Raw genomic sequence first — 12,899 nt, 5'->3', positions numbered from 1 at the left:
GGCAAAGCCACGCCGACAGCAAATGATAAAAGAGATATTCACTGCTTCATTTTCTGAGGAAATTTCCACTGCTTCTTGTGTTATTACTTCGAGCGTTATCTTTGAAGAATAAGCCGATTCTTTTTTTTTTTTTGCACACAAATAATTTCTGCTACAGCTTCCAGGCAATGATGAAAAGTTTGGCAGATGTTTTTTCAGCTTCAGGTGGTGTGTGAGTGCATTACACACAATCAATTTCACGTGGCAGGGTGAGAGGGGGGTGCGTTCATTGAAACATCTGAATCCTATTTGGGCAACTGGGGAGTCTGACTAGAGATTCACTAGTTTTACTGAGCTGATGGACTTTCATTTCACTTGAGGAGCACGTAGAGCTTGACAGACCATGTTCATTCACCAACAACCACTAGGGCATAGGATTGGTCATGGCTGTTTGTTAGGGGGATTTTCAAAAAGGTCCATTGTCATCCCTTTAAGAGGGAAAAAAACAAAGTAATCCTCCAGATAATCTGTCACGGATATCTGTCAATCTGTTTTTGTGGACTTTAATCAATCATTGAGTCCTGCACGTATCAATAGGGTTGGGAAACTTCTGGAAAACAAAGCTCTTAAAAAAACTCTTGTTGTCAGACATGAGCTTGATTCTTCCGCTATGTCATTTTTAATAACAAGTACGAATGTGCTATCCTTTTTTTATGTGTTTCGATCAAAACCTTGGGAGCTTGTCAGATAAGGCCCTGTTGGTCCTGTGACTCGTGTATTTGGTGTCAAATGTCTTTCAATCTCTGGTTGCTTACTCCAGACAGGACCAGGCTTCAATCAACTCCATTTTTTTAAATCTGCCTTGACATTTTTTTTCACTAAAACTCAGGAGTGAATTCTTACCAAGTGGGCCTTTATAATGTATTTATTTTTTTCTGTCTGGAAGCTTGACAGTTTGATTTTTTTTCGTCTGCGGAACACAAAAACCTTTTGATGTGTTGGAAATGCTCTCAACTGCACGATGGCTGCAGTACTGCGATGACAACAGGGCGACGTGTCGTTTCCAGTTCTCCGTTTAATCTCCTTTAATCCTCAAGCCAATATCTCCCAGAGGCTCAATGGGAGTAAATGATCTCCTCATGATGGCAACAATGCAGTTGCAATTAGGTTAGCGCATAGTTACCAGATCCAAAAGATCCATCAGCACTACTTGGGATGCTGGGAGTGGTGATTTGTTTGTAACCGTCATCACACATTTAGTTGATTTAGAACAGACATATTTTTTTTAAATGGTCATTCCCTCCGAGATGAATTCCTATGACTGGAGCACAGAGTGCACATTGTTAAGGACTTTCTCCATTTCTCAACAGCTTTACATTATTTGACGCAAATGTTAACAATTCAAGATGTTGAATGATAAAGTGTTACCAGCAGTCTGCTAAAGTGAGGAACAGTACATGGTTTCCCATTATTGGAACAATTTGGAACATTTATCTTGCATTTCGATCAAAGCCATTTAAAAAAAAGAGGAACAATTTTGGGATCTATCTAAATTATTATCTGGAGTGATTATCCTGGGATGTGTTAAGAAGTGATTATTTTTTTTACTCCTATCTTGTCGGGAAATGTAATTCATAGTAAGTCTTACACTCCGGTTAACGGCTGTAGATATCAACGGCTCATGGGTTTACTCGATTATCTGTACCAAGAAAATTCAAGTGATGCAACTCCACATAGTTTTTTTTGTTAGAGGCGCCAATTTGGCCTGACCTATTTGCTATGATATACATGTGTTTCTGTTAGAGTATAATCAATACTATTGAAATTTTATTTTGTTGACATGGTTCATTGTTTTTATTAATATTTTTATAATTAATGTTGTCGTTTTTTTTTTTTTTTTTACGTGAAACTGAGTGCATTTTGCAGAAACAGGAAGGCAATGACCAAGACAGGAAGGCGCTGTGGGAATATCGAGATGTATCACCACACAGCTTTACCCATTAACCACTTGTCAGACCTCTCTGTCCTGTCAACCTTCCCTCCCCCTTACTTTTGTTAACCACATACAACTATAGTCAAAAGTTTCGAGACATTTTCTCATCCAACTTTATGGTGAATTGTCTATAAAACATTTGACTTCTGGTGTCTTGAATAATAGTACGTCTCATTTTCTTGAATTACTCAAGCGCATTGTCACTTCCTCCAGGGAGTGTATTTTTTAATAGAATCCTGATAAAGATAGGCAGGTCGCTCAAAGGAATTCAGTTTTGTCAATTCTGTACATGATTTAGTACTAGTACACGGGCGTCAAGCTGGATGTCATCGAAGTGTAATAAATGCAGAAATGGCTTTCCATATGCTTATTTTTACCGCATCAGTCAGCCTCCATCTGTGATTATATAGCCACATTTCTGATGACCTATTTGTGGATAATCAGCTGCAGATCAGTCACTGGAATGTTCAAATTCTTTTTAATTCCTGTCTTACGTTTCAGAGAAGTTGTCATCTTCTATGCATGGGAATGGAAGAATTGTTTTTATTATTCAAATGGAGGGGGGACTTGGTTTCATCCTGATTCCAGTTGACATATGTTTGCGCTGCCATTAATTATGATGAAAGCAAGAGCTTTAAGTTAGTCACTACTTTTTGGAGGAGATGTAATACAATATTTGGATGTGTTATTATTAAGCCCATCTTTATGCCCCTCCAGACCTTAAGAGACCACTTATAATCCAGCGTGTATTATTTCTATATTTTTTTGTCTTATTCATTTTGTTCCACCAGGTTTTTAATCAATTTGTTTCACTTTAAAGCCAAATACACATCAAGAAAATAGAAATATAGGATTCTGCTTAAATGTGGCTCTATAGAGTTGATATTGGCTGATTGTAAGTGTTTATTATGACAAGGCAAGTTGTCATTTTCCAGCCTACCTGCTCACTGCGCCCGCCTCTGCATTTTACATGCAGAGTGTTTTTATTCTTCCCCGCTACCGCTTTATATCTGATGGCGCATTGCTTGTTTTATCATCTCCCCGACTGAACGGGCGAATGCATCAGGACTTCCAACAAATTGCCAAGTGTGACACCACCATGTATGCGTCAGCCTCCCCCAGGTCCAATTCACTTCCCATGCCGAATGTAGGTCACTTTTCAGCTGCCGTAGGAGTGTTTGTTTTCCTCGACTGTCAACTCGCATTCTTATCCCTTGTCTGAAAATGAAACGTCCGCAATGTGCGCTCAGCGAACAAGCTCACCACCGTTTTTATGTGTATTTGTTTTAACAACATATACTATACTAGCGCGGAACCTGACGCCACAGATTACTTGAGTTGAGGTGTTGTTGATAAAAATATATAACAAAAGATGATGCGGTTTATTCCAGCTTTTGTTTGCAGCTACGTAAAAGGAAAGGTTCAATGACCAAAAACTTTTACAAGTAAAAAAAAAAGTCGTAAGGAAAAGAGGACTTTCATTTAGTTTGTAAATCTAGAACTTTACAATAGTACTATGACAGATGCGTACTATTGATTACAGGGCCTGCCATATCTGATTGGCTGTGAACGCCTTCCTTGACAGCTTTGTGTTCATGGGGGCCTAAATCTACAAACCTGAATTATTGATATTCATCAACAATACAATAAAGATGCAACGAGGTCCTCAGAAGCGGGGGGTGGCGTTCCTAGATTCTGTGGGTGTGGTTTCAGAGAATGGTTTTGTCTGTAAATGTGTACTTGTGGATGAGCAGATCAGTACTAAGCAGATCTGAACTAATCAGTTCACGGTGATCTGAATCATACTGATGAATCTCCTCATGAACACGCCTGACCAATCTGACAGTAAGGTGCCTCCTGTCGCTCAAGGTGTTACGATCGCCGCCGCGAAGTGCGAGGCGATCGGAGGGGAAGTTGAACCCAGATGCAGAGTCGCCGAAGGAATGGAAAGGTGAGGCAGGTCTGTAGCTCTTGTAGGTTGATTTATTGAACGGGGTAACATAACTTCAACAACTTAGCTTGACCACTCATTACAAACGAAAACAACATGCGGCGGGGCGTCATGGAAACAGCAATGACTACGAGGATTAACAGGAAACGAAACCAGAACTTAACCAGTACTACACCAGGACGAAAACAGACGATCCAACGGCGTCCACAGAAAATCACAATGCTTAAATACCAAAAATAATCTAATCACGTAATTAGCCACAGGTGACAATCATCATGACGTCATGTCAGGAGAGGCAATCCAGCGACTCCTGACAGTACACCCCCTCTAAGGGACGGATTCTAGACGTCCCAAGGTCAATTACAACATGAGGAACGGGAACAAGCAGGGAGGGTGGGTGGGAGATCTAGAATTGTCCGGTGGTCTTCCACACCAACCCAAGAACAGACGGAGAGGTCGCTCCGGCGGGCGTCCGCGCCGGCCAGAAACGAGACGAGTCAGTGGCAGGTCTGGCGGGCGTCCGCGCCGGCCAGAAACAAGACGAGGTTGTGGTCGGTCCGGCGGGCGTCCGCGCCGGCCAGAAACGAGACGAGGCAGTGGTCGATCCGGCGGGCGTCCGCGCCGGCCAGAAACGAGACGAGGCAGTGGTCGGTCCGGCGGGCGTCCGCGTCGGCCAGAAACGAGACGAGTCAGTGGCAGGTCTGGCGGGCGTCCGCGCCGGCCAGAAACGAGACGAGGCGGTGGTCGATCCGGCGGGCGTCCGCGCCGGCCAGAAACAAGACGAGGTTGTGGTCGGTTCGGCGGGCGTCCGCGCCGGCCAGAAACGAGACGAGGCAGTGGTCGATCCGGCTGGCGTCCGCGCCGGCCAGAAACGAGACGAGGCAGTGGTCGGTCCGGCAGGCATCCCAGCTGGTCCCTTAAGTCTTTGCCAAACTGCCTGCCTTCAGGAAATCTTAGAAGTTTAGTACGGTCGGGCACCTTACCCTGTTTGCTCGGGGGGTGGACAGCCCTCTTCTCCCAGGAACCCGGATCATTGCTTCTCTGGACGTCGCCGGCTTCTTCCTCCAGGAGCACCGGCGAATTACCACTCTTGACGTCGCCAGCCCCTTCCTCCAGGGGCAACGGCAAATTGGCACTCTCGACGTCGCCAGCCCCTTCATCCAGGGACTCCGGCGAATTGCCACTCTCGACGTCACCGGCTTCTTCCTCCAGGAGCACCGGCGAATTGGCACTCTCGACGTCGCCAGCCCCTTCCTCCAGGGACTCCGGCGAATTGCCTCTCTCGACGTCACCGGCTTCTTCCTCCAGGGGCACCGGCGAATTGGCACTCTCGACGTCGCCAGCCCCTTCCTCCAGGGGCTCCGGCGAATTGCTTCTCTCGAAGTCGCCAGTCCCTTCTTCCAGGGACTCCGGCGAATTACCACTCTTGACCTCGCCAGCCCCTACTGCCAGGGACTCCGGCGCATTACCACTCTTTACGTCGCCAGCCCCTACTGCCAGGAACTCCCGCGCATTGCCACTCTCGACGTCACCGGCTTCCTCCTCCAGGGGCACCAGCGAATTACCACTCTCGACGTCACCGGCTTCTTCCTCCAGGGGCACCGGCGAATTGGCACTCTCGACATCGCCAGCCCTTTTCTCCGGGGACTCCGGCGAATTGCCTCTCTCGACGTCACCGGCTTCTTCCTCCAGGGGCACCGGCGAATTGGCACTCTCGACGTCGCCAGCCCCTTCCTCCAGGGACTCCGGCGAATTGCCTCTCTCGATGTCGCCAGTCCCATCTTCCAGGGACTCCGGCGAAATACCACTCTCGACGTCGCCGGCCCCGTCTTCATCGAGCGCCGGAGCATCGTCGCCACTTCTGGGCGGGCAGGCGCAGGACGGGCAGGCGCTTGGGAGAGCGGTGCTAGGGAGAGCGGTGCTTGGGAGAGCGGTGCTTGGGAGAGCGGTGCTTGGGAGAGCGGTGCTTGGGAGAGCGGTGCTTGGGAGAGCGGTGCTTGGGAGAGCGGTGCTTGGGAGAGCGGTGCTTGGGAGAGCGGTGCTTGGGAGAGCGGTGCTTGGGAGAGCGGTGCTTGGGAGAGCGGTGCTAGGGAGAGCGGTGCTAGGGAGAGCGGTGCTAGGGAGAGCGGTGCTTGGGAGAGCGGTGCTAGGGAGAGCGGTGCTTGGGAGAGCGGTGTTAGAATGGCCGTCCGTCACCAGAAACCTGATCCGTGGCTTCGGTACGGGTGCGACCGGCGACCCCAAAGGCAACGGGAGTAATTTGCGTGGCCTTGGCACAGGAGCTTGGGGAACTTGAAACGGCGCGCTGGGCCGAGTAACTTCGGCCACTTGGACAGGCGTGGTCGGCCGAGTGACTTCGGGCACTTGGAACGGGGAGGGCTGCATAGTCCTTAGGAGCTGCTGGTACAGCGGGGTCGGCTGAGTAACTTCGGGCACTTGGAAAAGCGTGGTCGGCCGAGTGACTTCGGCCACTTGGAACGGGGAGGGCTGCATAGTCCTTAGGAGCTGCTGGTACAGCGGGGTCGGCCGAGTAACTTCGGGCACTTGGAAAGGCGTGGTCGGCCGAGTAACTTCGGGCACTTGGAAAAGCGTGGTGGTGGTCGGAAAAGGAGCTTGGAGGGACGTGGTCGGAAAAGGAGCTTGGAGGGACGTGGGCGGGCGCGTAACTTGGACAGTGGTTAGTGTGTCCAGGCATTGCTTTCGCTTCGCTCTACGGCGTGACGCTCGGCGCCTCCTCTGGGAGGACTGCACAGCACCCCCGCCACCACGCCGCGCCCCACAATTGGTGGCCAGCCCACTCTGCAATTGCTGGTCGGGGTATTTGTAGTAGGAATTATCGGGGGAACAATCGGGATAATCCTCCTCCAGTGGAAGGTCTCGGGGTCCGAATTGGTCAAAGAATTCATCATCGGATTCCGAAACGCCAGCGAAAAAATCAATTTCCTCAACGATGTCCTCCTCACCAGAGTCTTCAGGCTCCCTCCATGGTGAATCAATACCTCTGGGCATAGGCATAAGATAACTTGGGCGGCCTCTGGTGGTTGTACGCACCTGGGCCTCATGATGAAACGGTAAAGGCTTCCCAGGGCGGCGTGCATAGCAGTGGTGGGGCGTATGAGTACGCTGCGGCTCTAACTCTCCTCCTAGCTGTGGCTCATCTCTAGCGATGATGTGCCTGAGAGCCCCGCACCACGGTGTGTCCATTACAAAATTCCTAAACGATTCTGAGGGGTTTCTTATACATTCCAAGCAGTCCGGTGTCTTCGAGGTGGATGGTTTGCGTCGCCGAGTGCGTCGGCGCGAGCGTGGGTGGCGCTCCGCTGGGTCCATAATGGTTGGATCGTGCTGTTACGATCGCCGCCGCGAAGTGCGAGGCGATCGGAGGGGAAGTTGAACCCAGATGCAGAGTCGCCGAAGGAATGGAAAGGTGAGGCAGGTCTGTAGCTCTTGTAGGTTGATTTATTGAACGGGGTAACATAACTTCAACAACTTAGCTTGACCACTCATTACAAACGAAAACAACATGCGGCGGGGCGTCATGGAAACAGCAATGACTACGAGGATTAACAGGAAACGAAACCAGAACTTAACCAGTACTACACCAGGACGAAAACAGACGATCCAACGGCGTCCACAGAAAATCACAATGCTTAAATACCAAAAATAATCTAATCACGTAATTAGCCACAGGTGACAATCATCATGACGTCATGTCAGGAGAGGCAATCCAGCGACTCCTGACACAAGGGTTGTGCTGTGACGTCTGTAGTTAAATCCCGTGAGTCAGACTGGGTTCATCACCACTTTGGGGGATCTTTGGTGTGGAGCCAAGTGCAAAGAAAGGTCACTTAATCGACTCTAATAATGCTATGACCGGCCCCTGCGGTGAATCTTTAGCAAGCAGAGCAAGCAAGGCTTCTTCATTAACCCGGGGATGTTGTTTGGATTTCAAATATTTAATAAAATTTGGATAACCCCCGCTCCTCCCTTGCCAGTTTTATGTTTGCATGATTATGTTTTTAAGCTTTGAGATTAAGGATTTTCTAGTGGGATAGTTAGATACCAGTTCTCTCTAGTTACATACATTACAGTGGTGCTTTAAACTATGTTGAATTTCCACTCCAATCATACATAACTCAATGCACTTTTCAATCATCTTTCCACATTGAAATTGTATCTCCAATTTTTTGTTAGTTTATACCACTAAAACTTCTCAATTTTTACGCTCACATTCATACCTAGATGCAATTTAGAGTATTCAACCACCCTACCATGCATGTTTTTGGAATGTGAGGGGGGAGGGGGGATTTGAGTACCCTGAGAAAACCCACGCAAACATGCAAACTCCAAACAGGAGGACCGACCTCAGTTTTAGTTAATGACATGTATTTCATCCCCAATGCATCTGTAATTGTGTTTTTTTTTTCAGTTTAGTGTTTACGTACTTGGGTCTAAGTGACATGACACAGTGGACACTCTCGTATGATCTGATTATTTAAAAATAACTATCTCCATTAGTAGAAGTTTAGGAAATATATGATTTGCCTGCTTAAATAGTACCTTGAGCTACCTTATTTAACTTGAAGGTCACTTATACAGGGTGTTGTCTGCCTCTTTTAAGGCAATTTATATAAAAACAGACTTTAATTGTCTGCTAAGTATGTATCCAGACATAACAGGGTTGGATCAATGAGCAGATAGCAGGAAAAGAACTCTCCTTGTAGTGTGATGTGGCAACAAATTTCCCACCTTGGGATTTTTTTTTTTACACTTTATGATGTTGCGCCTGGCGTTTATTTTCACACTCTGTTTCCCCCTGCAGGAACTCGAGTTGAGAAGCACAGCTTGCAGAGTGCCCAGAATCTCCTGCAGGAAGAGGTGGCACGCGCCGAAGAAAACTCAGAGGTAAGAAAAAAAACAAAAAAAAAGGTTCTTTTGACAAACAAATGAGTCATATACGCAAGCCACATCTTCCCATGAAGCTGTGATCAATAAGTCACTCGCACGGCTGCTGATTGATGCCACAAATGAAGCAAGCAGGCATCAAACGACACCTTGTTCTCCCTCTTTCCCCTCCTTTTCTTCTCCTGAGATTGTGTGAATAGAGCTGACTCGGTGGATGTCATATTTTGTCCTCTGGCTGTTTGCTCTGAAGCGCCTCACGCTGCTATAAAAGCTGCTTGATGGCTTTGCTGCCGCAATCTTCCCACATTTCTCGTCTATGTTCACACCACAGCGGAGAAGATAGGATGATTAATAGAATGAGAAATATTTATAAATACTTGGAGTATCACTGCAGCTTGAGGGGTTCATAACATTCCCTGTGCATAATACATGTTGTTGCGTTGCACTCGCCCTCAAAATCGCTCTTCAAAGGTTGATTTGGCTTTGTTCAAAAATACGCACTCATTATTTTCTGGCTTCCATCTTTGTTGAACAACAGTAGCCATGTTTAATTGCAGCCAATAGCCCTTTCAAAATTGGGTTTATGCGATGCCAATGCAGGTCCATGTAAAGACGTAAGAAAACCTGTATATGCTCAATACAATGACTCCACTTGGCTTTACTCCTTTTCCAAAGGGAAAAATAGCTATAATTTACCCAAACCACTAAATAATTAACAGCAAATTAAAATTTTCTAAACATTTTTTTTCTAAATTTATATATGGTTTAAATCAGGCAACAAAAAGTCATTTTTTCCCCCTTGAAAAAGTCCTTTAGTGAGCATTATGAACTGCAGCATTGTCCCGTTGAAAAGCCCAGCTGTTACCGCATGATGAGGGCCCTCAGTCATGATAGATGCCCGGAAAATATTTTGGGAAAAAATAAGAAGTGAAGACTTATTATTCAAAAATTTGGAGTTGTTTTTTTCAATCTGCCAGTACATGTGATGATGTGAAAGTTCAAAGGGGAAGCCATCGCCATGGCGACCATCAAAACTTGGAAGTCCGTGTCAGAAGAGAAGCAAGAAGATGGAAATCGGGATAGTCAAACCCTTGACAGGGCCCAACGTCCTTTCCCTGGGAATCTGATCGAATGGGGCGCGCCGGGCTTTCACGTTTTGCCAAAAGCAACAGTTTCTGTACTCAAGGCCCTTTGTCAGCGTTACAACGTCCACATACTGAATTATTCCAGCTGACAAAATGGGCCAGAGTTAATGCGTAAACATCCTCCTCGCTTATTAAATTCTCTTTCTCCGCCGAGGGCTTTGTTTGATGGATTGGACCTCCTTTCTGGGAGCGTCTTTGTCTGCTGTAGGTTGAATGTGGGCTTTTAATATGGAACAGAAATGTACTTCGGGAAACACACTTTAGACTGAAACCCCCAAATTTCATGACACTATAGAATTTCCTCGGCCAAAAAATGTGCCATTCATTGAGGGTGCGCCTTATAGTCGTGAAAATACGGTAATTTTGTTAAGAAAAAAAAATCTTACATTTCAATTGTCAAGACCTAAAACGGAGCTGCAAGTTGAACAATGTTTGATTTTTGTCTTCACAGGAGTTTCTGGACAAATTCATGGAGGGGAACATCAGCTTGGAGGACTTCTTGGACTCCTTCCAGAGCTCCAGGAGGACTTACCACATCCGGCGAGCGCAAGCCGAGAAGATGCAGGACTTGACCAAGAAAAGTGCCGGCAAAGTGGCCGATGAGGACGCGGCAAGCAAAGTGCCCGAAGAGGTAAAAGCAGATTCCGAGCGTCACCCAGAAACCCCACGGCCCAACGGCTACATGGCGCAGGGACCCCTCCGAGTCTTCCAGGTGCGCTATGGCCTGACGCCTGCCATCCTGTTGCCGCATTACCCAGTCTCCCCCACGGCGGCCCCGGGGCCCGTCCATCAGGCCAGGACTCCTCCGTCCGAAGCCCTCGCGCAGGGACACGTCCTGGGCCAAGGAGCGCCCCTCCACCCGGTGGGGCTCCGGGTCATTGGACAGCTACCTGGAGGTTGGCCAGCCAATGGGCGGCCAGTTCGTTTGCAGCAGCTGTACAGGCCCAACCCCCAGCAGCCTCAGCCGCCCTTCCGATAGGTCGGGAAGGCGGAGAAAACTTTCCGGAATCCGACTAAAGTCATTATCGGTCCGAAATAACCCATCGACACATCAGCCTCACAGCCAATGGATTCGAGTTTGAATCTCTTATTTTTGCTCATTGATGACAAAAACTTGCATGTTGGATCAATTGAAAACTTTGAAAAGTCCATAGTTTGTCCTATGATTAACCGGTGACCGATCATGGATGTGCCTACAGAAAATGGATGGAAAAGTAGCAAGTGGATTTTATTTTCTGTGTTTTATTTTGTATTTATTCCGGTGAATGGGATTTTGGTTAATATTTTTGGGATTTAAGTGCGGCACCGTACCCGCTTTCTGGGGTTTATTATAATTCTCTTTAATTATTCGGCTTTTCAACCAGCATTTTGATTCCACTTTGACAAACTCGTACTTGAAAAAGCGCCTTCGGGCCAGCGGTCTTATTCGTCAACTCTCTAATTGCGACCGAATCATCTTTTTATGAGAAGAACAAAAGCAGCCGTGAAGAATTTTCCATTTTGTTATTTTAGACCTGCTGGAAAATGCCCTCAAAAATTAATAATCCACAAAAATGCGACCTAGATACATGAGCGTTAGATTCTTGCTGCGCTTAATAGAGACAATATTGCTTCATATTTTGCTGGAGATGCTCAAATCTGCTGAAGATTAAAGGCTGGAGAAGTACAAAGCCTGTTCTGGTAACTTAAATTTAAGTCATTGTCTCCCAATCTTTTTGAAATTTTGAATTGTCATGTTTCACTGGCATTTATGGAAATAGATGACTAATCCATATCAATTGGGAATGAGCCCTACTTCAAGTTAATTTAACATCTAATGTGCTCAATGACTTAAGTTGTTTTTTTAATGTTTTTATGTCAAAATAGTAAAGCACGGCTGATTTGGATGTGTTTCTAAACCTTTTCTGATGCTAATATTGGACAATTAATTTAAGGAATATAAAATAGATGGAATACCTTTTAACATTTAAAACAGTCCTTATATTTAAAAAATACAACAACTATTTTTCCCTTAAGTATTTATTTAATTTTACATCAGAGAGAAAATAATTTTATAAAAGTAAAACAAGCTTGTATGACAAAATCTTTTGGATGTAAATGATGTTGTCGTCATTTTCTCAACCAATCAATCGCAAGTGTTTTATTTATCTTGTCACATGTCAGCTGTCTAAAAAAAAGTATTGTGGTTGGATATCAAGTATTTGGGGGAAAAAATTCTGCTATTTTTGAGAGCCTCCCCAGCAGCCTTTTTCAAAAGTATTGGGACACCAAAAGAACTGTTTTAAATTTAGTTTGTGTTGCGTGTTGCAGCATGTAGGTTGTCTCCTTGCATCATTAAGCTCATGTCCACATGTATTAGGGTAATGAGGGAGGCTAACAATAGAATAATGGTTCAATTTGACCAATGGATGAAGTGTTTTGAGTCATTGTCTGGAAGTAGACCACAAACAACAGCAACATATTCAAATTGTTTAGTAATAAGAAATAGCCAACACAAAATTTTAAAGATTTTAGTCAATTTTATAAGGTAGGCTATAATCCTTTCTCAGTTGAATGGGAAGAAGGGGAGGATTTTTTTTTGTCCTGTCTTACTGGCTTAATACTGAGCAGCCATTTTGACTTAAACTTCCACTTCCTTTTCTCAGATCATGTTGACACACGACTATCTGATGACAAAAAGGCCCAAAAAGCTTGTGGTATTCTGTCATAATGGCTTTTGGCGAAGGTCTCTGAGGGAAACTGCCATGCATGCTCCAGTCCAATGGAACAAAATTGTACAATGCTGGGGGAGTGATTAAAAGTGTGCTTTGTCTCCCTCCTATCTACCAGGATTCAAGTGACCTTACATAGAATACGTTTACAGGTGACACCATTTTCATCCGTCCTTGGAGTTGTCAATAAAGCACATTTGTTACTCGGTCTCCAA

At 45.9% G+C, this 12,899-nt stretch overlaps 1 protein-coding gene across 2 annotated transcripts in view; it reads left to right on the top strand.

Moving 5' to 3' along the window:
- Nucleotides 1-12,899, top strand: part of LOC144212205 (vacuolar protein sorting-associated protein 37D-like) — a 22,342-nt gene extending 9,443 nt beyond the window's left edge. For both annotated transcript variants that reach the window (XM_077739880.1, XM_077739881.1), the window contains 2 exons: nt 8,746-8,828; nt 10,425-12,899. In XM_077739880.1, coding sequence (XP_077596006.1) covers nt 8,746-8,828; nt 10,425-10,952 — 611 coding nt within the window. In that variant the 3' untranslated portion in view covers nt 10,953-12,899. The remainder of the gene's footprint in view (nt 1-8,745; nt 8,829-10,424) is intronic.

This window comes from Stigmatopora nigra, chromosome 19, assembly GCF_051989575.1.
Source record: "Stigmatopora nigra isolate UIUO_SnigA chromosome 19, RoL_Snig_1.1, whole genome shotgun sequence".
NCBI lineage: Eukaryota > Metazoa > Chordata > Actinopteri > Syngnathiformes > Syngnathidae > Stigmatopora > Stigmatopora nigra.
Note: the sequence above shows the minus strand (reverse complement) of the source record. Positions and strands in the feature narration are given on the sequence as shown.